The following is a 27357-nucleotide window of genomic DNA, read 5'->3' as shown; positions in this document are numbered from 1 at the left end:
CATGCCTCCCCCTCCTGCTCCCCCGTTAGAGCCCGCTCCACCCAGGCCCTGGTGGGGCCCCACGGTGTTGTAGAGGCCCTGGACCATCCCAGCCCCCTGGAGGAGGGGCTGCAGCTGCTGCTGTTGCTGGGAGCGGTTGCTGCCGTCATTGTTGACACCATTTCCGTTGTGCATGGCCACTCCTTTCCCTCCACCTCCCTGACTTCCTCCTCCGTCGTTGGTCTGCTGCAGGTAGTGCTCTGCACCTCCTCCCTCTTGGTTGCCTCCTCCACAGGCCTGGAGGTGATCTCCAGGCTTCAGTAGACCCTCTCTGTTCTCTGTTCCCCCGGCCTGGCCTGAGCTCACGCTGCCTGGCTGCTCCAGACCCACCACCTCCTCATGTTCCGGCCCCAACCCAGGGAAGCCCCCCTGGTACTGCAGGAGCTGGAGAGACCCAGGCCCTTGCCCTGGCCCCTCGGTGGGGGAGCCCCCGTTGCAGTTGGCCCCATGCTGGCCCTGGTGGCTCTGGTGGTGGTGGTGGAGATGGCCGTTGCTGCCAGGGGAGTCCGTCTTGACCACCTGCAGGCTCATGTAGGCTGTGGAGTCGTGGGAGTTGTGGTCCATCAAGTGAGTCTTCTGGCCCATGGAGGACCTGCCCTGCTGGGCCTGGGTGGACTGCTGGGTGTCCTGGAGGAAGAAGCTGGGCGAGTGGCTCTGGTGGGAGAGGTGGGGGCTGTTCATAGCCTGGCCATAGCTCACTGTCCCAGCCCCGGACGAGTAGTCCTGCTTGGCATCGATGGCACTGAAGTCCATCTGCTCTAGGGTGGTGCTGGGGCTCAGGCCTCCTCCAGAGGGCAGCAGAGAGCCTGCAGGGGTCAGGCCGAGGGAGCCCTGTGCTGAACCTGCCCCAGAGGAACAAGACACACCTCCTCCACAGCTCACCACCACCCCCACCTGGTATCCCTGCTCAGTGGCCAGCTGCTGCTCAAAGGACATGTCCTCCGTCTTGATGTTCTTCACCAGAGCAGAGTTGAAGCTGTATCCAGAATCTGACATGGAGGGAGAGCGCTGCATGCTGCCATTGGTGCCGTTGGAGGAAGAGGAGGAGGAAGAGGAGCTGCCGTCCCCCTTCAGCCTGCTGCCCCCATAGGTTTGGCCCTGCTTGGGGTTGTTGAGAAAGCAGTCAGGGTCGAAGTTCATGGTGGTCTCAGGTATCTTCATGCCTCCGTTATCCAGACTGCTGGATAGGACCAGCTCTTCAGACACCCCGGCTGCAGACAGCATGGACAGACCGTCTGCTCCCCCCGCCACCCCGGGAACCTCCCTAACTCCTCCGCTGGGGAAGGCAAACTTGTGGCTGTCTGCCACAACACCGGACAGCACCAGGCCCTGGGAGGCAGCGTCGGGGCCCATGAGGTGGGTGTTGGGGCCCCCTGTGGGGGACATGCTGTAGACGGGGTCTCCGGTCACCTCGGACATGAAGACACTTTGGGACATGACGGCGGCTACGTGGCCCAAGCCCGTCACCACGGGACTGTCAGCCATGTCTGGGTCGCTGTTCAGGCCGCTGCTGATGGACACAGGGGAGTTCTGGGTGGTGTCTGGGACCTCCACCTGGTTGGTAGAGGACACCTCTGTGCTGTTCTGGTGCAAGAGAACAGGCTTGTGGACCTTGCCGTTGCGTTTCTCTCTGGCGGTACCCCCTCCTCCCCCTGAGCTCTTCCCTCCTCCTCCTCCCCCTCCTCCATGGCTGCTGTGCTCGGTCTTGCCCTCGGACACGTCGTTGTTCTGGACCTCAGAGTGACCACTGCTGTAGCCTCCACGGGGGTCCACCTTGGGGGAGATGATGCGGTGTTTGGCGCTGTTGCACTTGTGATGCACGCTGCTCCCTGCACCTGTTAGAGGGAGGAAGGAGAGGTTACTAAGAGATAGCATTAGATACAGTAGAAGTCCTCAATCATCTACAAAGAATGTAGAAGGGTACAGTGAATCTCGGTGACACAAACTAATTCTGTGGAAGGCTTTGAATGACTTGTTACAACAGTTCATCAGAATTCATACAATACCAATAAGAATACTGCCTGTACTTTTGTACCTAAACAAATCACCTGGAAACACATGTAATTATCCAAGGAATTGTAATTCAAGTAATCATTTGATTGATTGGTGTTCCTTTTGATACTATTTGAACTTTTATCAATCCAAAAAGAGAGAGCCATGACCCTGACACTTTCACATTGACTCTGAGCATGATGTATGAGCTTAAACCTCTTCTCCTTCTCCCTGCCTTCTGTCCTTCCACTTCTCCTACCCATCTCCCCTTTCTCTCTCACCCCCTATCCTCCTGCCCCTATCTATCCCCTATCCCCTCCCCCTTACCCAGGGTGCCCGTGCAGAGGCAGTTGTGGGTCCGGGGAGGTGGCTTGGTTTGGTGGCTGTCCAGAATCTGCTGCACCAGCTGCTCCACTGAGAAGCCAGAGCTGCTGTTCCCGTTGCTACAAGTCCACTTGATGCCATGAACTGCCGGGAGAGAGGAGGAGACACAGACGTCAGCCAGACAGCCACTACCACCAGCCAGCCAGCCACGCCAGCCCCCCTCCCCACCACCACCCGCCTCACTGCACACCACCACACCGTACACTACTGACCCACCTATATATATATATATATATATATATATATATATATATATATATATATATATATATCACTAACTGTAAGTCGCTCTGGACAAGAGTGTCTGCTAAATTACTAAAATGTAAATGTCCAAAAAATAAGTATATTTAATACAGCCCCTCACCACCAACCATGCCAGCCCCCTTCCCCTCCCCATCACCACCACACACTGTACACTACCGACCCACCCATACACCCCCTTAATACACTGTATACTACTAACCCACCCATACACCCCCTTAATACACTGTATACTACTAACCCACCCATACACCCCCTTAATACACTGTACACTACTAACCCACCCATACAGCCCCTTAATACACTGTACACTACTAACCCACCCATACAGCCCCTTAATACACTGTACACTACTAACCCACCCATACAGCCCCTTAATACACTGTATACTACTAACCCACCCATACAGCCCCTTAATACACTGTACACTACTAACCCACCCATACAGCCCCTTAATACACTGTACACTACTAACCCACCCATACAGCCCCTTAATACACTGTACACTACTAACCCACCCATACAGCCCCTTAATACACTGTACACTACTAATCCACCCATACAGCTCCTTAATACACTGTATACTACTAACCCACCCATACAGCCCCTTAATACACTGTATACTACTGACCCACCCATACAGCCCCTTAATACACTGTACACTACTAACCCACCCATACACCCCCTTAATACACTGTACACTACCGACCCACCCATACAGCCCCTTAATACACTGTACACTACTAACCCACCCATACAGCCCCTTAATACACTGTACACTACTAACCCACCCATACAGCCCCTTAATACACTCTACACTACTAACCCACCCATACAGCCCCTTAATACAATGCACACTACTAACCCACCCATACAGCCCCTTAATACACTGTATACTACTAACCCACCCATACAGCCCCTTAATACACTGTATACTACTAACCCACCCATACAGCCCCTTAATACACTGTATACTACTAACCCACCCATACAGCCCCTTAATACACTGTATACTACTAACCCACCCATACAGCCCCTTAATACACTGTATACTACTAACCCACCCATACAGCCCCTTAATACACTGTATACTACTAACCCACCCATACAGCCCCTTAATACACTGTACACTACTAACCCACCCATACAGCCCCTTAATACACTGTACACTACTAACCCACCCATACAGCTCCTTAATACACTGTACACTACTAACCCACCCATACAGCCCCTTAATACACTGTACACTACTAACCCACCCATACAGCCCCTTAATACACTGTACACTACTAATCCACCCATACAGCTCCTTAATACACTGTATACTACTAACCCACCCATACAGCCCCTTAATACACTCTACACTACTAACCCACCCATACACCCCCTTAATAGGGGCGGCAGGGTAGCCTAGTGGTTAGAGCATTGGACTAGTAACCGAAAGGTTGCAAGTTCAAATCCCCGAGCTGACAAGGTACAAAATCTGTCGTTCTGCCCTTGAACAGGCAGTTAACCCACTGTTCCTAGGCCGTCATTGAAAATAAGAATTTGTTCTTAACTGACTTGCCTAGTAAAATAAAATTCAAAATTCAAAATAAAATAAAAATACACTCTACACTACTAACCCACCCATACGCATACTGAATCCTATCACTTCTACACCCCTTACTTGCACCCTGTAACATACCATCCCCAACTATCCCACTTCACACCACAGTGTGCTTGTGCAACGCAGAATTTACTGAGCAATGTCTTGTCTCTTTCCCTGCGTTTCCCCACCAACTGTACTGTACACCACTACTTCCTGAAGTAGCCAAGCACACAAGCAGCATGGAGTAAACGTGCTGGCTTTTCTGTGTCATTGTATTTCCCTCTGCTCCCGCTATGTGAGTGCTTATGAAGGTGACATTCCCCCCTGTGCTGCCTCTACCTCTGCTCAGGCTGTAATGGGGAAACCACTAGAGGGGAACACAGTCTAGCTGCAGCCAAGGGAGGAAAGAGAAGAGAGTAATTCTCCTTCACAACTCCACTCCTGCCTGCCTGGCTGGCTGGCTGCCTTTCTGGCTGGCCTGCTCCAGTCACACTTCACCAGCACCTCCTAATACCTCTCACTTCTTCCCTAGCTCAGGCTTGGCAGCCAGACTCCTCTTCTCATCAGGATGATAGTGATGCTGCTAGCACAAGCATAAGGCCTATAATATCACACGTGACTGATGCTACTGCTGCTGCTGCCACGCCACCAGCTCTGAACCAGAAAAGAAAAAATATGGTAATATTTCTGAAGTGGGGCATATTTAGAATATCAAACAAAATCAAGGCAGCTCTAATACTGGTTCCCACGCCTCGCTACCTCACTCAGTTATATAGGCAGAAGAGAGGGAGGGAGAGAGGGAGTAAATACGTGTGTGTGTGTGTGCGTGTGCATGCTTGCGGGAGAGAGCGAGTAAGAAAGAAAGAAAGAAAGAAAGAGCGAAATTAGAATGCTGCTCCAGAGAGATACAGAGACAAGGAGAAAGCTAATCAGGGTGCTTTCACTTCAATGCTGGCGGATCACTCCTCTATTGATCTTGTTTAAGGACAATACAATTACCGTACCTAGCATTATTGTTTTCACGTGTGTACAAAAGTGTACTCTAGGCTGCAGTGAAAATGTCATTTGAAATGTCATTCCAGTTGGATTAGTTAGCAGGCCAGTCTTGCAGTATTGTTACTTCTGCTACTGAGATGCGCCGTCTGTTGCAGATCATCATTCTCCCATGTTGTCCTATAATAATGTGGCCATATATGCTCCCGGCAGGACCAGTCATTCAGGAAAGTTTAACATTTACCTTTACCTTTCGGTTACTGGCCCAACGCGCTAACCACTAGGCTACCTGCCGCCCCCTATAGTAGCCAGGCTTCCATCCAAACATTTTATGCCAGTAAAATGCATGTCAGATAAAAAAAATGTAAAGACAGGCCTGATGGAAAGAACATTTTTCGGGAAACTTTACAAATGGCGACAAAACGAAATACGCTAGACAAGGTGAGATCTTTCTGTGTCGGTAAAAGCAATTATGCGAGAAATGTCGGTGGAAACGCTTTAATGTGCAAATATTTATATAATAACTATCATATTCAAGTAAATTTGGGAGTCACGCGATGACATATGTGGTCCTCCCACGATTTGTAGGGAAAGCATGCAGTTTATTGGTCTACAGATGAAATATTTTATGAACTTCACACGATGGTGAAAGTGCAAAGTGATGAGTTTGATGCTCCTTTCCAATAAATATCTAGGGTCTTTATCTGGTGACATGATTCTCTATGCTTGTCTGCCGTTTGACAATTAAAATAATCTCGCTATTTTGTCCATATTAATCTCATCATATAAATACACTCTAGCCAACAGCGAGATTTCGCAACAATCTTTATAACGCAACAATCTTTGGGTGAGAAAACCATCAGTAGAGTTGAAAGTGTGATGGAAACCCATTTAACTTGTATTTGTTCTTTGGTACATGGAAATATAATCGCTAAAGTTATTTGTATGTGCAGTATCACTATCACACTCAACTGAACGTCTTGATTAGTGTAGTGTTAGCTAGCCACATAGCTAGCTACATAGTTGTCTTTGCTGTCTTCGTTTCCAAGATAATTGTGTAGCTTAGAGTGTGGAGTCTTAGAGTGATAATTGCGTTATTATTGTATTTCGTCGCCCTCCTATCTGCCTAGCAGCTAGCATACGTTCACCGGCTACCGTAGCACTGTAGTAACTATCACACTCAACCGAACGACTTGATTAGTGTAGTATTAGATAGCTACATAGTTGTCTTTGCTGTCTTCGTATCCAAGATAATTGTGTAGTTAGAGTGTGTAGTCTTAGAGTGATTATCTTAATTCACCGAGGTTAGCTAGCCAGCTATTTTGTCGTCCTTAACGTAGGAGACACTCCTAGCTAGCCAACAGCCAGCCAACGTCTACTGAATAGAACTTTCGCATCCCGGTCGCATTCCGCGTCGCTCCACAGGTAGTATCACTTTTTCACTTAATTTCATTACAGTCCCAACGGTGTGATTTGTTTGATCGTAGCTAGCTACATAGCTAGCTACATAGCCGTCTTTGTTTCAAAGATAATTGTGTAGTCTAGAGCGATTTTCTAGGTTAGTTAGCCAGCTATTGTCGTTCTCCTACGCAACGTAACGTAACCAACACTGCTAGCTAGCCAGCTAGCTCCCGATAAGCAGCATTGTAGAAACTTCACACTCAACGGTACGACTTGATTAGGGTAGTGTCAACAACGCAGCTAGCCTACCCCAGCAGTACTCTATCATTTTAATCATTTTAGTCAATTAGATTCTTGCTACGTAAGCTTAACTTTCTGAACATTCGAGACGTGTAGTCCACTTGTCATTCCAATCTCCTCTGCATTAGCGTAGCCTCTTCTCTAGCCTGTCAACTATGTGTCTGTCTATCCCTGTTCTCTCCTCTCTGCACAGACCATACAAACGCTCCACACCGCATGGCCGCAGCCACCCTAATCTGGTGGTCCCAGCGCGCACGACCCACGTGGAGTTCCAGGTCTCCGGTAGCCTCTGGAACTGCCGATCTGTGGCCAACAAGGCAGAGTTCATCTCAGCCTATGTCTCCCTCCAGTCCCTCGACTTCTTGGCTCTGACGGAAACATGGATCACCACAGACAACACCGCTACTCCTACTGCTCTCTCTTCGTCCGCCCACGTGCTCTCGCACACCCCGAGAGCTTCTGGTCAGCGGGGTGGTGGCACCGGGATCCTCATCTCTCCCAAGTGGTCATTCTCTCTTTCTCCCCTTACCCATCTGTCTATCGCCTCCTTTGAATTCCATGCTGTCACAGTTACCAGCCCTTTCAAGCTTAACATCCTTATCATTTATCGCCCTCCAGGTTCCCTCGGAGAGTTCATCAATGAGCTTGATGCCTTGATAAGCTCCTTTCCTGAGGACGGCTCACCTCTCACAGTTCTGGGCGACTTTAACCTCCCCACGTCTACCTTTGACTCATTCCTCTCTGCCTCCTTCTTTCCACTCCTCTCCTCTTTTGACCTCACCCTCTCACCTTCCCCCCTACTCACAAGGCAGGCAATACGCTCGACCTCATCTTTACTAGATGCTGTTCCTCCACTAACCTCATTGCAACTCCCCTCCAAGTCTCCGACCACTACCTTGTATCCTTTTCCCTCTCGCTCTCATCCAACACTTCCCACACTGCCCCTACTCGGATGGTATCGCGCCGTCCCAACCTTCGCTCTCTCTCCCCCGCTACTCTCTCCTCTTCCATCCTATCATCTCTTCCCTCTGCTCAAACCTTCTCCAACCTATCTCCTGATTCTGCCTCCTCAACCCTCCTCTCCTCCCTTTCTGCATCCTTTGACTCTCTATGTCCCCTATCCTCCAGGCCGGCTCGGTCCTCCCCTCCCGCTCCGTGGCTCGACGACTCATTGCGAGCTCACAGAACAGGGCTCCGGGCAGCCGAGCGGAAATGGAGGAAAACTCGCCTCCCTGCAGACCTGGCATCCTTTCACTCCCTCCTCTCTACATTTTCCTCCTCTGTCTCTGCTGCTAAAGCCACTTTCTACCACTCTAAATTCCAAGCATCTGCCTCTAACCCTAGGAAGCTCTTTGCCACCTTCTCCTCCCTCTTGAATCCTCCTCCCCCCTCCTCCCTCTCTGCAGATGACTTCGTCAACCATTTTGAAAAGAAGGTCGACGACATCCGATCCTCGTTTGCTAAGTCAAACGACACCGCTGGTTCTGCTCACACTGCCCTACCCTGTGCTCTGACCTCTTTCTCCCTCTCTCTCCAGATGACATCTCACGTCTTGTGACGGCCGGCCGCCCAACAACCTGCCCGCTTGACCCTATCCCCTCCTCTCTTCTCCAGACCATCTCCGGTGACCTTCTCCCTTACCTCACCTCGCTCATCAACTCATCCCTGACCGCTGGCTACGTCCCTCCCGTCTTCAAGAGAGCGAGAGTTGCACCCCTTCTGAAAAAACCTACACTCGATCCCTCCGATGTCAACAACTACAGACCAGTATCCCTTCTTTCTTTTCTCTCCAAAACTCTTGAACGTGCCGTCCTTGGCCAGCTCTCCCGCTATCTCTCTCAGAATGACCTTCTTGATCCAAATCAGTCAGGTTTCAAGACTAGTCATTCAACTGAGACTGCTCTTCTCTGTATCACGGAGGCGCTCCGCACTGCTAAAGCTAACTCTCTCTCCTCTGCTCTCATCCTTCTAGACCTATCGGCTGCCTTCGATACTGTGAACCATCAGATCCTCCTCTCCACCCTCTCCGAGTTGGGCATCTCCGGCGCGGCCCACGCTTGGATTGCGTCCTACCTGACAGGTCGCTCCTACCAGGTGGCGTGGCGAGAATCCGTCTCCTCACCACGTGCTCTCACCACTGGTGTCCCCAGGGCTCTGTTCTAGGCCCTCTCCTATTCTCGCTATACACCAAGTCACTTGGCTCTGTCATAACCTCACATGGTCTCTCCTATCATTGCTATGCAGACGACACACAATTAATCTTCTCCTTTCCCCCTTCTGACGACCAGGTGGCGAATCGCATCTCTGCATGTCTGGCAGACATATCAGTGTGGATGACGGATCATCACCTCAAGCTGAACCTCGGCAAGACGGAGCTGCTCTTCCTCCCGGGGAAGGACTGCCCGTTCCATGATCTCGCCATCACGGTTGACAACTCCATTGTGTCCTCGTCCCAGAGCGCTAAGAACCTTGGCGTGATCCTGGACAACACCCTGTCGTTCTCAAATAACATCAAGGCGGTGGCCCGTTCCTGTAGGTTCATGCTCTACAACATCCGCAGAGTACGACCCTGCCTCACACAGGAAGCGGCGCAGGTCCTAATCCAGGCACTTGTCATCTCCCGTCTGGATTACTGCAACTCGCTGTTGGCTGGGCTCCCTGCCTGTGCCATTAAACCCCTACAACTCATCCAGAACGCCGCAGCCCGTCTGGTGTTCAACCTTCCCAAGTTCTCTCACGTCACCCCGCTCCTCCGCTCTCTCCACTGGCTTCCAGTTGAAGCTCGCATCCGCTACAAGACCATGGTGCTTGCCTACGGAGCTGTGAGGGGAACGGCACCTCACTACCTCCAGGCTCTGATCAGGCCCTACACCCAAACAAGGGCACTGCGTTCATCCACCTCTGGCCTGCTCGCCTCCCTACCACTGAGGAAGTACAGTTCCCGCTCAGCCCAGTCAAAACTGTTCGCTGCTCTGGCCCCCCAATGGTGGAACAAACTCCCTCACGACGCCAGGACAGCGGAGTCAATCACCACCTTCCGGAGACACCTGAAACCCCACCTCTTTAAGGAATACCTAGGATAGGATAAAGTAATCCTTCTCCCCCCCTTAAAAGACCTAGATGCACTATTGTAAAGTGGCTGTTCCACTGGATGTCATAAGGTGAAAGCACCAATTTGTAAGTCGCTCTGGATAAGAGCGTCTGCTAAATGACTTAAATGTAATGTTAAATGCAGTACATATTTTCGCACGTACTTTTGCGTACACATATTATGCAGATTTTATCGTGGACGTAGCGAAATGGTAATGTTTCTAGCTCTAATAATGCTGTAATACCTAACAGTATAAAACAATACACGCAAATCCACAAAATAAAAAAGAAAGGAATGAAGAAATATTAGAACAAGCTGTGTAAGAGTCCGGAATAAATGTATATGATGGTGTGTATTGAGATTATGGAAAGTATATGAATAGGAAAGGTGTGTACAGCAGTAGTTATATGTAAATATTATGAAAGTGACTAGTGTTTAATGACTATGTACATAGGGCAGCAGTGTCTAAGGTGCAGGGTAGAGTACCGGATGGTAGCTGGCTAGTAACAGTGAGGAGGCCTGTTAGTGATGACTATGTCTGATGGCCTGGAGATAGAAGTTGTTTTTCAGTCTCTCGGTCTCAGTTTTGATGCACCTGTACTGTCACCGCCTTCTATATGGTAGCGGGGTGAACAGGCTGTGGCTTTGGTGGCTGAGGTCCTTGATTATCTTCTTATTCTTCCTGTGACACAGTGTGCTGTAGATGTCCTGGAGGACAGGCAGTGTGCCCCCGGTGATGTGTTGGGCTGACTGCACCACCCTCTGGAGAGCCCTGTGGCTGCTGACAGTGCATTTGCCATACAACCCGACAGGATGCTCTCAATGGTATATCAGTAGGAGTGTGTGAGGGTCTTAGTGGCCAAGCCAAATGTCCTCAGCCTCCGGAGGTTGAAGAAGCACTGTTGTGCCTTCTTTACCCAACTGTCTGTGTGGATGGACCATTTCAGGGTGTCAGTGATGTGCATGCCAAGGAATGTGAAGCTTTTCACCCTATCCGCTGTGGCCTGTCGATGTGGATGGGGGTGTGCTCTCGCTGCTGTTTCCTGAAGAGAGAGAGGTTATTTTCCTGGCACCACTCCACCAGGGCCCTCACCTCCTCCCTGTAGGCTGTCTAGTCATTGTGTCGTCTGCAAACTTGATGATTGAGTTGGAGACTTGCATGGCCACGCGGTCATGGGTTAACAGGGAGTACAGGAGAGGGCTGAGCACACCCCCTTGTGGGGCACCCGTGTTGAGGATCAGCATAGCGGAGGTATTGTTGCCTACCTTCACCACCTGGGGTCAGCCCGTCAGGAAGTTCAGGACCCAGTTGCACAGGGCAGGGTTCAGACCCAGGGTCCCAAGCTTAGTGATGAGCTTGGAGGGCACTAATGGTGTTGAAGGCTGAGCTGTAGTTGATGAATATCATCCTTACATTGGTATTTCTCTTGTCCAGGTGGGATAGGGCAGTGCTTAGTGTGATTGTGATTGCATCATCCTTGGATCTGTTGGGGCGATATGCAAATTGTAGTGGGTCTAGAATGTCGGGTAAGGTGGAGCTGATATGATCCTTAACCAGTCTCTCAAAGCCCTTCATGACGACAGAAGTGAGTGCTACGGGGCAATAGTGATTTAGAATATTTACCTTCACTTTCTTGGGTACAGGAACAATAGTGGACATCTTGAAGTGGGGACAACAGACTGGGAGAGATCGAATATATCCATAAACAATCCCCGCCAGCTGGTCTACACATGCTCTGAGGACGCAGCTAGGGATGCCGGCTGGGCAGGCAGGTTTGCGATGGTTAACATGCTTAAATGACTTACTCATGTCAGCCACGCAGTGGGCCACGTCGGTGGCACTATGTTTCCCTCGAAGCGGGTGAAGAAGGTGTTTAGCATGTCTGGGAGCAAGACGTCAGCATCCGTGGTATTGATGTTAAAAATAGGGACCACAATTGAAACAAGTCCCCAACTATTGATCCCGGTCACCTTTATCATTTAGTGAATAGAAAGAGTTACAAAACTCTTTCCATTCTGTTACAAAACACCAAAAAGTGTAATAACATTCAGAGATTGTTAAGCCAAGCCTTTGATACTGGGTAAGACTACAAGGTAGGGAGAGATGTATGTTCTTTTTGTCGAGATTGACATAGTCTATTTATTGTGGTGTTGAAAACACAAACCATGATATTGAAGTGCCCGAAGTCGGTATGCTTTGTTTATTGTTTGTGTGGTGCATTGGCACAGAAACCTATTGGTGGACAATTCGTTGCATATATTTTATATAATTATAAATATGGCATCAAAATGTTGAAAATCTGATTTCCCTCTAGCTGATCATTGTCTGCAGATGGCTCTGATCGTAGTTTCATGAAACAGGCAGGGAGAGTGAGCTCGTCTGTGGTGTTTGGCGAAGCCTCAACCTTCTGGCCTGTAGCCCTGCGTGGCATCAACTGTGCCACAAAAGCATGCTGAAGCGGCAAAGTCGATATCCACATTTATAAACACAGGGTCGCTACAGTATTTGTGGTTAAAAACATTATTTTGAATTAATTCTATGAGGGGGGATCTTACAGTACAAGGGGAGGGTCATGTGAACATATTTGTAATGTTGGGGGGAGGGGAGGGTCGCATTTTTTAATGACACCTGGCTACATGAGCTCAGATTAAGAATGGCAAAGACAATAAACATAACTATAATATTATTACCTTTTATTTAATCAGGGGAGCCCGATAGAGACCAGGGTCTCATTTTCAATGGTGTCCTGAGACCATAGAGTAAACCAACACTACATTACATTAGAACATCACTAACATCACAGCCATCATAAAGTTATTAAATCAATCACTAAAAACAATTGCACACCTCGATGCACTCACTTATCATCAGGATTTTAAACTGCCCTAGTGGCACCAGGGAATCCAAACGTAATGCATTTTGGAAGTGAAAACTAAAAGCAGATGTACCTAATTCCGTGCAGACCCAAGGAATCTGAAGAGTTAACCAACCATGTGAGTGGGTTTGGTATCTCATTCTTTTATAGGTTAGCAACAAAGTTAGGTAAGTTGGAAGCTTGTGTAGTACAGCTTTGTAAACAAAAAGGGAGTAATGAATTGATCTACAGGACTTTAATGAGGACCTGCCAACCTTTTGATATAAAGTAATGCACACAGATTTTTAAAAAATCCGTATGTGTCTGTTGTTTTACTCTTTCCCTGTGAATTAGATACATATTCAAATGACCTGTCTGACCTCATAACTGTTTGTTATCTCAGTAACACATTTGTTATTATGATGCAGGCATTAGTAATATGGTGATAAGAGACTGTTGTCATGCAAGGTGTCCTGAAACGGGTCCCCCTTCGTGACAAAGCCAGAACAGAGCTATAGTAGAGAGCTGACTCAGAGCTTTGACAGACCTCAGAGTGACAGCTCAACGCTGCCGCTTAAATCCACTATGTACCCGCACTGCCGCTAGTCCAAACAATCCTGCCTCACTATGGCTCTGAATGATGCCCCAAGCCAGTCTGCCAGGGTTTGTCATAGCTCAGTAAATGCTCTCCTGCCTGGTTTGGTCTCACCCTCGGGGGTCTGAGCTGTTTGTGTGTGTATATGTGTGAGTGTGTGTTTGTGTGTGTATATGTGTGAGTGTGTGTTTGTGTGTGTATATGTGTGAGTGTGTGTTTGTGTGTGTGTATATGTGTGAGTGTGTGTTTGTGTGTGTGTATATGTGTGAGTGTGTGTTTGTGTGTGTGTGACATATCCGCCTGTCTTCCCTACTTACTCAGGGTTGTGTTTAAACCTCCCCTGTTCTCTAAAAGCCACAAGGTTCTGTTCCGGCGGCATCACTACCACCACCACAACCAGCTAATTCCTGTGTCATCATCCGGAACGACCGTGCATGTAAGGGATGCGGCCTGATGAGCAGCGTCTGTCTTCAGGATACACAGATCACATCACATTCTCTTTGCACCACTGGGCACTGACTGGGATATGGTGCCATGCACCCACTTCCCTGCCCTGCCATGCCCTGGTCTAGTTTGGCCTAACCCTGGATGGAAGATTTGGAGGGATAGAGAGAGGGAAGGAGAGAAAGGGGGAGGGAAATAGGGATGCTGGTGATGTGTTTATCTGTCAGCAGGCTTGGGGCCTGACTGACTCCATGGCTGGGGCTAGGGTTGGAGCATCACTGGGTCGGGGCTCCTGCTTGTTTACTTTCTCATTGGCCTACCTGCCCTTTCATAGCAGAGAACCCACGCTGTGACCCCCAGCCCAACCCTCATCTTTGACTCTCTCCTCTCTAGGGCTGGGGAAGGACCAGTTCAGACAAGGCCATGTTGACTGTTTGTGTGTGTGTGTGTGTGTGTGTTTGTGTGTGTGTGTTTGTGTGTGTGTGTGTGTGTGTGTGTGTGTGTGTGTTTGTGTGTGTGTGTGTGTGTGTCTCTGTGTGGTTATGTCTCTGCTATTGTATGTTTTTTTTGTCGGCAGAACAACACAAACAGCTAGACTAGGATCCAGTGAACCATATCATCTCAATTGCTATTTGGTTTTCTGTGTCATTAGACATGTCAAAGACTTTGTGCAGTGGGACATCATGTGTAGAGAATAACTCACGTCTAGAGCAGGGTTCCTCATCTGGTGGGCCGCGGGTCATTTTATTTGGCCCCTTTACGCTCTGAATGGCAAACATACACAATCCATGTCTCAATTGGCTCAAGGCTTAAAAATCCTTCTTTAACCTGTCTCCTCCCCTTCATCTACACTGATTCAAGTGACATCAATAAGGGATTATAGCTTTCACCTGGTCAGTCTATGTCATGGTGTTCATAATGTTTTGTACACTCAGTATATATGTGATCGTATAATGTAATGAAATTATTAGGTTTTAGTCAAATATTGAATCTGTTTGGGATTCTTGCGGTCAATTTGCAGTCTTCAAATTCAAAGCCTTAAGCGAACATGCATATCAATGGCAGCATGATACATTGCTTAACATCAAAACATACTTCAAAGTTTCCCAGAGCTTACTAATTTGCACAGTACTTAGTTAAACCGAAGGTTTGTAGCTACGATAGAGGGTAGGGAATGGGACTCTGTCCAGCCTCTTCCTCTGTGGGCCTACATGTTAAACTTCAGAGGAGTAAAAGTGATTCCTTTTCCCTCCGAGATCCTTAGTGCTAGACTACATACTATCCCTCCCGTATACAGTAATAAACACCTGTGTATATCCGCTGATGAACCATAGCTTCTTGTGTAAGACATGAGTCACTCTGGGGAGAATGTACCATTTGAAAAGGCCTGCTGTATTATTCACAGCTGAATAATACATAGATAATATAATATAATGCTGCTGTGCACTTCGCCTCCACCCCTCTATGTCCCTATGATCAGGGAGAGAAGCTGTTCTATCAACACACCACTAGGTGACACTGTTGCTCTACCTTACAGCTGATGTTTATATCCTGGTTGTTCTATGAGGGAGGGAGAGAGAGATTCTGGAATATTAGACCTGAGGTCATTTGCCTTTGGCCTAAAGAGCAGGAACTTGGACTTCACCAAAGAAATCAGAAATACAGACATTGTCATGCTAAGAAACACGGTATAGAGGAGATGAACCCACTGGTTGCCCTCTAGGTTACAGAGAGCTGGTAGTCCCATACACCAAACTACCAGGTGTGAAACAGGGAAGGGACTCAGGGCGTATGCTAATTTGGTATAGAGCAGACCTAACTCACTCTATTTAATTAAATAAAACAGGAACATTTTACATTTGGCTAGAAATTCTAAAGAAAATGATCTCAACAGAGAAAAATGTCCTCCTGTGTGCAACCTATATCCCCCACTATAATACCCATACTTTAATGAAGACAGCTTCCCCATCCTGGAGGGAGAAATTAATCATTTCCAGGCCCAGGGACATGTACTAGTCTGTGGCAACCTAAATGCCAGAACTGGACAAGAACCTGACACCCTCAGCACACAGGGAGACAAACACCCACCTGGAGGTGACAGCATTCCCTCTCCCATATGCACCCCTAGACACAACTACGACAACATAACCAACAAAAACGGGTTAGCAGCTCTGTTGCACGCTGGGTATGTACACAGTCAATGGTAGTCTTCGAGGTGACTAGTATGGTAGGTACACCTATAGCTCGTCTCTTGGCAGTAGTACTGTAGACTACTTTATCACTGACCTCAAACCAGAGTCTCTCAGATCATTTACAGATTACAGCAAAATCACAGTCTACTTGAACAGAGGAATACTCAATCACGAGGCATCAAAGCCAATGTAACTTAATAATATTAAGAAATGCTATAGATGGAATGAAAGTAGTGTGAAATCCTAACAAAAAACTATTTGGCAACAACAAATTCAATCCCTTTCAGACAACTTCCTGGACACATTTTTCAGGTGCAAACTTGGCAGTAGAAAACCTAAACAGTATATTTGACCTCTCGGCTACCCTATCAAATCAAACCATTTCAAACAGTAAACCGAAGAAAATGAACAACAATGACAAATGGTTTTACGAAAATGCAAAAACCTAAGAAAGAAATTGAGAAACCTATCCATCCAAAAACATAGAGACGCAGAAAACCTGAGCCTACGCCTTCAATATGGTGAATCACTAAAACAATACAGAAATACACTACGGAAAAAGAGGAAACAGCATGTCAGAAATCAGCTCAATGTAATTAAAGAATCATAGCCTCTAACCACTTCTGGGAAAATTGGAAAACACTAAATCAACAACAACACAAAGAGTTATCTATTCAAAATGGAGATGTGTGGATAAACCACTTCTCCAATCTTTTATGCCCTATAACAAAGAACAAACAGCAAAAACATACACATGATCAAATACAAATCTTAGTATCAACTATTAAAGACAACCAGAACCCACTGAACTACAGGACAAAATATAAATCCTCCTTTGGTGGATTCCTCGATTCAATGATGAAATATACAGACCACAAATTCAAATTGGCTATACTTAAACTCTTTAACATCATTCTTAGCTCTGGCATCTTCCCCAATATTTGGAACCAAGGACTGACCGCCCCAATCCACAAAAGTGGAGACAAATTTGACTCCAATAACTACCGTGGGATATGCGTCAACAGCAACCTTGGGAAAATCCTCTGCATTATCATTAACAGCAGACTCATACATTTCCAGAGTGAAAACAATGTAATGAACAAATGTCAAATTGTTTTTTTTACCAAATTACCATACAACAGACCCCTGCACACCCTAATTGACAAAAAAATCTAGCCATAACAAAGGCAAAGTCTTCTCATGCTTTGTTGATTTCAAAAAAGCTTTTGACTCAATTTGGTATGGTCTGCTATACCAATTGATGAGGGAAAAACATACGACATTATAAAATCCATGTACACAAACAACAAGTGTGCGGTAAAAATGGGCAAAAAAACACATTTCTTTCCACAGGGCTGTGGAGAGAGACAGGGATGCACCTTAAGCCCCACCCTCTTAAACATATATTTCAACGAATTGGCGAGGGCACTAGAACAGTCTATAGCACCTGGCCTCGCCCTACTAGAATCTGGAGTCAAATGTCTACTGTTTGCTGATGATTTGGTGCTTCTGTCCCCAACCAAGGAGGGCCAACAGCAGCACTTAGATCTTCTGCACAGATTCTGTCAGACCTGGGCCCTGACAGTAAATCTCAGTAAGACCAAAATAATAGTGTTCCAAAAAATATCTATTTTCCAGGACCACAAATACAAATTCCATCTAGACACCGTTGCCCTAGAGCACACAAAAAACGATACATACCTCGGCCTAAACATCAGAGCCATAGGTAACACAAAGCTGAGAACGATCTGAGAGACAAGGCAAGAAGGGCCTTCTATACCATCAAAAGAAACATAAATTCGACATACCAATTAGGATCTGGATAAAAATACTTGAATCAGTTATAGATCACATTGCCCTTTATGGTTGTGGTGTCTGGGGTCCGCTCACCAACCAAGAATTCACAAAATGGGACAAACGCCAAATTGAGACTCTGTATGCAGAATTCAGCAAAAATATCCTCTGTGTACAACGTAAAACACCAAATAATGCATGCAGAACAGAATTAGGGCGATACCCGCTAATTATAAAAATCCAGTAAAGAGCCGTTAAAATCTACAACCACCTAAAAGGAAGCGATTCCCAAACCTTCCATAACAAAGCCATCACCTACAGAGAAATTAAGCTGGAGAAGAGTCCCCTAAGCAAGCTGGTCATGGGGTTCACAAACACAAACAGACCCCACAGAGCCCCAGGACAGCAACACAATTAGACCCAACCAAATCATGAGAAGACAAAAAGACATATTGGACATATTGACATATTGGAAAGAATTAACAAAAAAACTGAGCAAACTAGAATGCTATTTGGCCCCAAACAGAGAGTACACAGTGGCAGAATACCTGACCACTGTGACTGACCCAAACTTAAGGAAAGCTTTGGCTATGTACAGACTCAGTGAGTATAACCTTGCTATTGAGAAAGGCTGCCATAGGCAGACCTGGCTCTCAAGAGAAGACCGGCTTTGTGCACTCTGCCCACAAAATGAGGTGGAAACTGAGTGGCCCTTCCTAACCTCCTGCCAAATATATGACCATATTAGAGACACATATTTCCCTCAGATTACACAGACCCACAAAGAATTCGAAAACATTTCCAATTTTGATAAACTCCCATATCCGTTGTGTGAAATACCACAATGTGTCATCACAGCAGCAGAATTTGTGACCTGTTGTCACAAGAAAAGGGCAATTGTAAATACAATGGCTGAGGCTGCTTTGTTGCTCTGTGGATGTGTCCCAATTGGCCATTGGACCTGGTCAAAAGTAGTGCACTATATAGGGAAAAGGGTGCAATTTGGAACGCAGACTGCATGTGGCCTCATGTAGCCCATCAGCTAGAAGGCATCTCACCCTTCTCGGCCCTCATTGTCCCAACAACTCCCCAAAGTTAATGACTTCACGCATTACTGCAAATGGCTGGGATTGAAATAATGCCCCACACCTGATGAATACAGTAGTTCACAGCAATGCTGTTAGCTGTCCATTTCCTGTACTGATATATCCTGTCATGTACTGTCCTGTACTGATATATCCTGTCATGTACTGTCCTGTACTGATATATCCTGTCATGTACTGTCCTGTACTGATATATCCTGTCATGTACTGTCCTGTACTGATATATCCTGTCATGTTCTGTCCTGTACTGATATATCCTGTCATGTTCTGTCCTGTACTGATATATCCTGTCATGTACTGTCCTGTACTGATATATCCTGTCATGTTCTGTCCTGTACTGATATATCCTGTCATGTTCTGTCCTGTACTGATATATCCTGTCATGTACTGTCCTGTACTGATATATCCTGTCATGTACTGTCCTGTACTGATATATCCTGTCATGTTCTGTCCTGATATATCCTGTCATGTTCTGTCCTGTACTGATATATCCTGTCATGTACTGTCCTGTACTGATATATCCTGTCATGTTCTGTCCTGTACTGATATATCCTGTCATGTTCTGTCCTGTACTGATATATCCTGTCATGTACTGTCCTGTACTGATATATCCTGTCATGTACTGTCCTGTACTGATATATCCTGTCATGTACTGTCCTGTACTGATATATCCTGTCATGTACTGTCCTGTACTGATATATCCTGTCATGTACTGTCCTGTGGTGGATGGGATGCTCAAGTGACTCCTAAACTGATTGCCAGAGGAGCAATGAAGGAGAAAACGATAGTGGAGCGTATGCTCTGGTGACCATGGCCAGCGTGTGTGTGTTAGGGCCTTGCCTAGCTAGCTGGTCTGTATTCACAGAGCATCTGTCCCTCACTGTGCATCTGAAAGCTGCTGACACACTACTCTCTACCTGGTCCCATCACCAATAATCAGCCATGTGAACATCACTCACCATCACCGCCCTGCCTCTGCCAACATACACACACACATATACACCCGCACACACACATACATACAGCCTGGACTCTGGCTATTAACAACTCTCTCAAAGATTTTCAAAAGCCCCTAAAATATTATTATCATCAGACAAACCCTGACATTTTTCCCAAACATTCTCATCCACTGTCTTAAATATTTAGTCTTGCCCATTAACCCTCTGAATGGCACACATACACAATCCATGTCTTATTGTCTCAAGGCTTAAAAATCCTTCTTTAACTCATCTCCTCCCCTTCATCTACACTGATTGAAGTCTATTTAACAAATTACAATAATAAGGGATCATAGCTTCCAACTGGATTCACCTGGTCAGTCTATGTCATGTAAAGAGAATATGTTCCTAATGTGTTGTACACTCAGTGTATATACAGTTGAAATCGGAAGTTTAAATACACTTAGGTTGGAGTCATTAAGACTCGTTTTTCAACCACTTCACAAATGTCTTGTTAACAAACTACAGTTTTGGCAAGTCGGTTAGGACATCTACTTTGTGCATGACACAAGTAATTTTCCAACAATTGTTTACAGACAGATTATTTCACTTAAAATTCACTGTATCAAAATTCCAGTGGGTCAGAAGCTTACATACACTAAGTTGACTGTGCCTTTAAACAGCTTGGAAAATTCCAGAAAATTATGTCATGGTTTTAGAGGCCTCTGATAGGCTAATTGACATAAGTTTAGTCAATTGGAGGTGTACCTGTGGATGTATTTCAAGGCCTACCTTCAAACTCAGTGCCTCTTTGCTTGACATCATGGGAAAATCAAAAGAAATCAGCCAAGACCTCCACTAGTCTGGTTCATCCTTGGGAGCAATTTCCAAACGTCTGAAGGTACCACGTTCATCTGTACAAACAATAGTACGCAAGTATAAACACCATGGGACCACGCAGCCGTCATACCGCTCAGGAAGGAGACGCGGTCTGTCTCCTAGATATGAATGTACTTTGGTGCGAAAAGTGCAAATCAATCCCAGAACAACAGCAAAGGACCTTGTGAAGATGCTGGAGGAATCCGGTACAAAAGTATCTAAATCCACAGTAAAAACGAGTCCTATATCGACATAACCTGAAAGGCCGCTCAGCAAGGAAGAAGCCACTGTTCCAAAACCGCCATTAACTTCATCGAGATAGGGGGCGCTCTTTTAATTTTTGGATAAAAAACGTTCCCGTTTTAGACAAGATATTTTGTCACGAAAAGATGCTCGACTATGCATGTAATTGACAGCTTTGGAAAGAAAAAACTCTGACGTTTCCAAAACTGCAAAGATATTATCTGTGAGTGCCCCAGAACTAATGCTACAGGCGAAACCAAGATGAAATTTCATACAGGAAATGGTCCGGATTTTGAATGCCCTGTGTTCCAATGTCTCCTTATATGGCTGTGAATGCGCCAGGAATGAGCCTGCACTTTCTGTCATTTCCCCAAGGTGTCTGCAGCATTGTGACGTATTTGTAGGCATATCATTGGAAGATTGACCATAAGAGACTACATTTACCAGGTGTCCGCCCGGTGTCCTCCGTCGAAATTATTGAGTAATCTCCAGCTCCATGCGCGTTCCATTTTCTTCAGAGGAGAAACCAAACTGCCACGAATGATTTATCGTCGATAGATATGTGAAAAACACCTTGAGGATTGATTCTAAATAACGTTTGCCATGTTTCTGTCGATATTATGGAGTTAATTTGGAAAAAAGTTTGCGTTGTAATCACTTAATTTTCTGTTTTTTTCTTACCCAAACGTGATGAACAAAACGGAGCGATTTGTCCTACACAAATAATCTTTTTGGAAAAACTGAACATTTGCTATCTAACTGAGAGTCTCCTCATTGAAAACATCTGAAGTTCTTCAAAGGTAAATTATTTTATTTGAATGCTTTTCTTGTTTTTGTGAAAATGTTGCATGCTGAATGCTAGGCTTAATGCTATGCTAGGCTATCAATACTCTTACATAAATGCTTGTTTAGCTATGGTTCAAAAGCATATTTTGAAAATCTGAGATGACAGTGTTGTTAACAAAAGGCTAAGCTTGAGAGCTAATATATTTATTTCATTTCATTTGCGATTTTCATGAATAGTTAACGTTGCGTTATGCTAATGAGCTTGCGGCGATAATTACACTCCTGGATACAGGTTTTTTTCGTAGCCAAACGTGATGAACAAAACGGAGCGATTTGTCCTACACAAATAATCTTTTTGGAAAAAGTGAACATTTGCTATCTAACTGAGAGTCTCCTCATTGAAAACATCTGAAGTTCTTCAAAGGTAAATTATTTTATTTGAATGCTTTTCTTGTTTTTGTGAAAATGTTGCATGCTGAATGCTAGGCTTAATGCTATGCTAGCTATCAATACTCTTACACAAATGCTTGTTTAGCTATGGTTCAAAAGCATATTTTGAAAATCTGAGATGACAGTGTTGTTAACAAAAGGCTAAGCTTGAGAGCAAATATATTTATTTAATTTCATTTGCGATTTTCATGAATAGTTAACGTTGCGTTATGGTAATGAGCTTGAGGCTATAAATAGGATCCCGGATACGGGATTGCTCGTCGCAACAGGTTAAAAAGCCAGACTACGGTTCGCAACTGCACATGTGGACATGTCGCATCCGCGCTTCGGTCTGCAGGTTGTATAACTTTTTCATTACATTTCATTACATTTCATTATAGTACAACGGTCTGATTTGTCTAATCTTAGCAATTTCTTCTTAGCTAGCTACATAGTCGTCGTTGTATCAAAGATAATTGCGTAATTATCGTATTTCGTCGTCTCCTATCTGCCCAACGCGTTCACCGTCTACCGTAGCACTGTAGTAACTATCACACTCAACTGAACGACTTGATTAGTGTAGTGTTAGCTAGCTACATAGTTGTCTTTGCTGTCTTCGTTTCCAAGATAATTGTGTAGTTAGAGTGTGTAGTCTTAGAGTGATTATCTTAATTTACCGAGGTTAGCTAGCCAGCTATTTTGTCGTCCTTAACGTAGGAGACACTCCTAGCTAGCCAATAGCTAGCCAATGTCTACTGAATAGAACTTTCGCATTCCGGTCGCATTCCGCTTCGCTCCACAGGTAGTATCATATTTTCATTTCATTTCATTACAGTCCCAACGGTGTGATTTGTTTGATCGTAGCTAGCTACATAGCTAGCTACATAGCCGTCTTTGTTTCAAAGATAATTGTGTAGTCTAGAGCGATTTTCTAGGTTAGCTAGCCAGCTATTGTCGTTCTCCTAACGCAACGTAACGTAACCAACACTGCTAGCTAGCCAGCTTACCCCCGAAAAGCAGCATTGTAGAAACTTCACACTCAACGGAACGACTTGATTAGGGTAGTGTCAACAACGCAGCTAGCCTACCTCAGCAGTACTGTATCATTTTAATCATTTTAGTCAATTAGATTCTTGCTACGTAAGCTTAACTTTCTGAACATTCGAGACGTGTAGTCCACTTGTCATTCCAATCTCCTCTGCATTAGCGTAGCCTCTTCTCTAGCCTGTCAAATATGTGTCTGTCTATCCCTGTTCTCTCCTCTCTGCACAGACCATACAAACGCCCCACACCGCATGGCCGCGGCCACCCTAATCTGGTGGTCCCAGCGCGCACGACCCACGTGGAGTTCCAGGTCTCCGGTAGCCTCTGGAACTGCCGATCTGCGGCCAACAAGGCAGAGTTCATCTCAGCCTATGCCTCCCTCCAGTCCCTCGACTTCTTGGCTCTGACGGAAACATGGATCACCACAGACAACACCGCTACTCCTACTGCTCTCTCTTCGTCCGCCCACGTGCTCTCGCACACCCCGAGAGCTTCTGGTCAGCGGGGTGGTGGCACCGGGATCCTCATCTCTCCCAAGTGGTCATTCTCTCTTTCTCCCCTTACCCATCTGTCTATCGCCTCCTTTGAATTCCATGCTGTCACAGTTACCAGCCCTTTCAAGCTTAACATCCTTATCATTTATCGCCCTCCAGGTTCCCTCGGAGAGTTCATCAATGAGCTTGATGCCTTGATAAGCTCCTTTCCTGAGGACGGCTCACCTCTCACAGTTCTGGGCGACTTTAACCTCCCCACGTCTACCTTTGACTCATTCCTCTCTGCCTCCTTCTTTCCACTCCTCTCCTCTTTTGACCTCACCCTCTCACCTTCCCCCCTACTCACAAGGCAGGCAATACGCTCGACCTCATCTTTACTAGATGCTGTTCCTCCACTAACCTCATTGCAACTCCCCTCCAAGTCTCCGACCACTACCTTGTATCCTTTTCCCTCTCGCTCTCATCCAACACTTCCCACACTGCCCCTACTCGGATGGTATCGCGCCGTCCCAACCTTCGCTCTCTCCCCCGCTACTCTCTCCTCTTCCATCCTATCATCTCTTCCCTCTGCTCAAACCTTCTCCAACCTATCTCCTGATTCTGTCTCCTCAACCCTCCTCTCCTCCCTTTCTGCATCCTTTGACTCTCTATGTCCCCTATCCTCCAGGCCGGCTCGGTCCTCCCCTCCCGCTCCGTGGCTCGACGACTCTTTGCGAGCTCACAGAACAGGGCTCCGGGCAGCAGAGCGGAAATGGAGGAAAACTCGCCTCCCTGCGGACCTGGCATCCTTTCACTCCCTCCTCTCTACATTTTCCTCCTCTGTCTCTGCTGCTAAAGCCACTTTCTACCACGCTAAATTCCAAGCATCTGCCTCTAACCCTAGGAAGCTCTTTGCCACCTTCTCCTCCCTCTTGAATCCTCCTCCCCCTCCCCCTCCTCCCTCTCTGCAGATGACTTCGTCAACCATTTTGAAAAGAAGGTCGACGACATCCGATCCTCGTTTGCTAAGTCAAACGACACCGCTGGTTCTGCTCACACTGCCCTACCCTGTGCTCTGACCTCTTTCTCCCCTCTCTCTCCAGATGACATCTCGCGTCTTGTGACGGCCGGCCGCCCAACAACCTGCCCGCTTGACCCTATCCCCTCCTCTCTTCTCCAGACCATTTCCGGAGACCTTCTCCCTTACCTCACCTCGCTCATCAACTCATCCCTGACCGCTGGCTACGTCCCTCCCGTCTTCAAGAGAGCGAGAGTTGCACCCCTTCTGAAAAAACCTACACTCGATCCCTCCGATGTCAACAACTACAGACCAGTATCCCTTCTTTCTTTTCTCTCCAAAACTCTTGAACGTGCCGTCCTTGGCCAGCTCTCCCGCTATCTCTCTCAGAATGACCTTCTTGATCCAAATCAGTCAGGTTTCAAGACTAGTCATTCAACTGAGACTGCTCTTCTCTGTATCACGGAGGCGCTCCGCACTGCTAAAGCTAACTCTCTCTCCTCTGCTCTCATCCTTCTAGACCTATCGGCTGCCTTCGATACTGTGAACCATCAGATCCTCCTCTCCACCCTCTCCGAGTTGGGCATCTCCGGCGCGGCCCACGCTTGGATTGCGTCCTACCTGACAGGTCGCTCCTACCAGGTGGCGTGGCGAGAATCCGTCTCCTCACCACGTGCTCTCACCACTGGTGTCCCCAGGGCTCTGTTCTAGGCCCTCTCCTATTCTCGCTATACACCAAGTCACTTGGCTCTGTCATAACCTCACATGGTCTCTCCTATCATTGCTATGCAGACGACACACAATTAATCTTCTCCTTTCCCCTTCTGACGACCAGGTGGCGAATCGCATCTCTGCATGTCTGGCAGACATATCAGTGTGGATGACGGATCATCACCTCAAGCTGAACCTCGGCAAGACGGAGCTGCTCTTCCTCCCGGGAAGGACTGCCCGTTCCATGATCTCGCCATCACGGTTGACAACTCCATTGTGTCCTCGTCCCAGAGCGCTAAGAACCTTGGCGTGATCCTGGACAACACCCTGTCGTTCTCAAATAACATCAAGGCGGTGGCCCGTTCCTGTAGGTTCATGCTCTACAACATCCGCAGAGTACGACCCTGCCTCACACAGGAAGCGGCGCAGGTCCTAATCCAGGCACTTGTCATCTCCCGTCTGGATTACTGCAACTCGCTGTTGGCTGGGCTCCCTGCCTGTGCCATTAAACCCCTACAACTCATCCAGAACGCCGCAGCCCGTCTGGTGTTCAACCTTCCCAAGTTCTCTCACGTCACCCCGCTCCTCCGCTCTCTCCACTGGCTTCCAGTTGAAGCTCGCATCCGCTACAAGACCATGGTGCTTGCCTACGGAGCTGTGAGGGGAACGGCACCTCAGTACCTCCAGGCTCTGATCAGGCCCTACACCCAAACAAGGGCACTGCGTTCATCCACCTCTGGCCTGCTCGCCTCCCTACCACTGAGGAAGTACAGTTCCCGCTCAGCCCAGTCAAAACTGTTCGCTGCTCTGGCCCCCCAATGGTGGAACAAACTCCCTCACGACGCCAGGACAGCGGAGTCAATCACCACCTTCCGGAGACACCTGAAACCCCACCTCTTTAAGGAATACCTAGGATAGGATAAAGTAATCCTTCTCACCACCCCCCTTAAAAGACCTAGATGCACTATTGTAAAGTGGCTGTTCCACTGGATGTCATAAGGTGAAAGCACCAATTTGTAAGTCGCTCTGGATAAGAGCGTCTGCTAAATGACTTAAATGTAAATGTAAATGTAAGATCGTACTTTTTGGAGAAATGTTTTCTGGTCTGATGAAACAAAAAAATAACTGTTTGGCCATAATGACCATTGTTATGTTTGGAGGAAAAAGGGGAAGGCTTGCAAGCCGACGTATACTATCCCAACCGTGAAGCACGGGGGTGGCAGCATCATGTTGTGGGGGTGCTTTGCTGCAGGAGGGACTGGTCCACTTCACAAAATAGATGGCATCATGAAGTAGGACAATTATGTGGATATATTGAAGCAACATCTCAAGACATCAGCCAGGAAGGTAAAGCTTGGTCGCAAATGGGTCTTCCAAATGGACAATGACCCAAAGCATACTTCCAAAGTTGTGGTAAAATTGCTCAAGGACAACAAAGTCAAGGTATTGGAGTGGCCATCACAAAGCCCGGACCTCAATCCTATAGAAGATTTGTGGGCAGAACTGAAAAAGCGTGTGCGAGCAAGGAGGCCTACAAACCTGACTCAGTTACACCAGTTACTAGGAGGAATGGGACAAAATTCACCCAACTTATTGTGGGAAGCTTGTGGAAGGCTACCCGAAACATTTGACCCAAGTTAAACTATTTAAAGGCAATGCTACCAAATACTAATTGAGTGTATGTAAACTTCCACTGGGAATGTGATGAAATAAATAAAAGCTGAAATAAATCATTCTCTCTACTATTATTCAGCCATTTCACATTCTTAAAATAAAGTGGTGATCCTAATTGACCTAAGAC

General features: G+C 46.8%; 1 protein-coding gene across 1 annotated transcript in view; it reads right to left on the bottom strand.

Annotated features, from left to right (window-relative positions):
* The window catches only part of LOC115119279 (calmodulin-binding transcription activator 1-like), a 727371-nt gene that overhangs the window by 73449 nt on the left and 626565 nt on the right, over window positions 1-27357 (bottom strand). The window contains exons 8-9 of the mRNA XM_065020792.1: window positions 2359-2499; window positions 1-1874 (exon numbers count right to left, since the gene is read on the bottom strand). The exon at window positions 1-1874 is cut by the window's left edge and continues 441 nt beyond it. Coding sequence (XP_064876864.1) covers window positions 1-1874; window positions 2359-2499 — 2015 coding nt within the window. The remainder of the gene's footprint in view (window positions 1875-2358; window positions 2500-27357) is intronic.

This window comes from Oncorhynchus nerka, linkage group LG7, assembly GCF_034236695.1.
Source record: "Oncorhynchus nerka isolate Pitt River linkage group LG7, Oner_Uvic_2.0, whole genome shotgun sequence".
In the NCBI taxonomy this organism is placed as follows: Eukaryota; Metazoa; Chordata; class Actinopteri; order Salmoniformes; family Salmonidae; genus Oncorhynchus; species Oncorhynchus nerka.
This window is presented reverse-complemented; position numbering and strand designations above follow the sequence as displayed.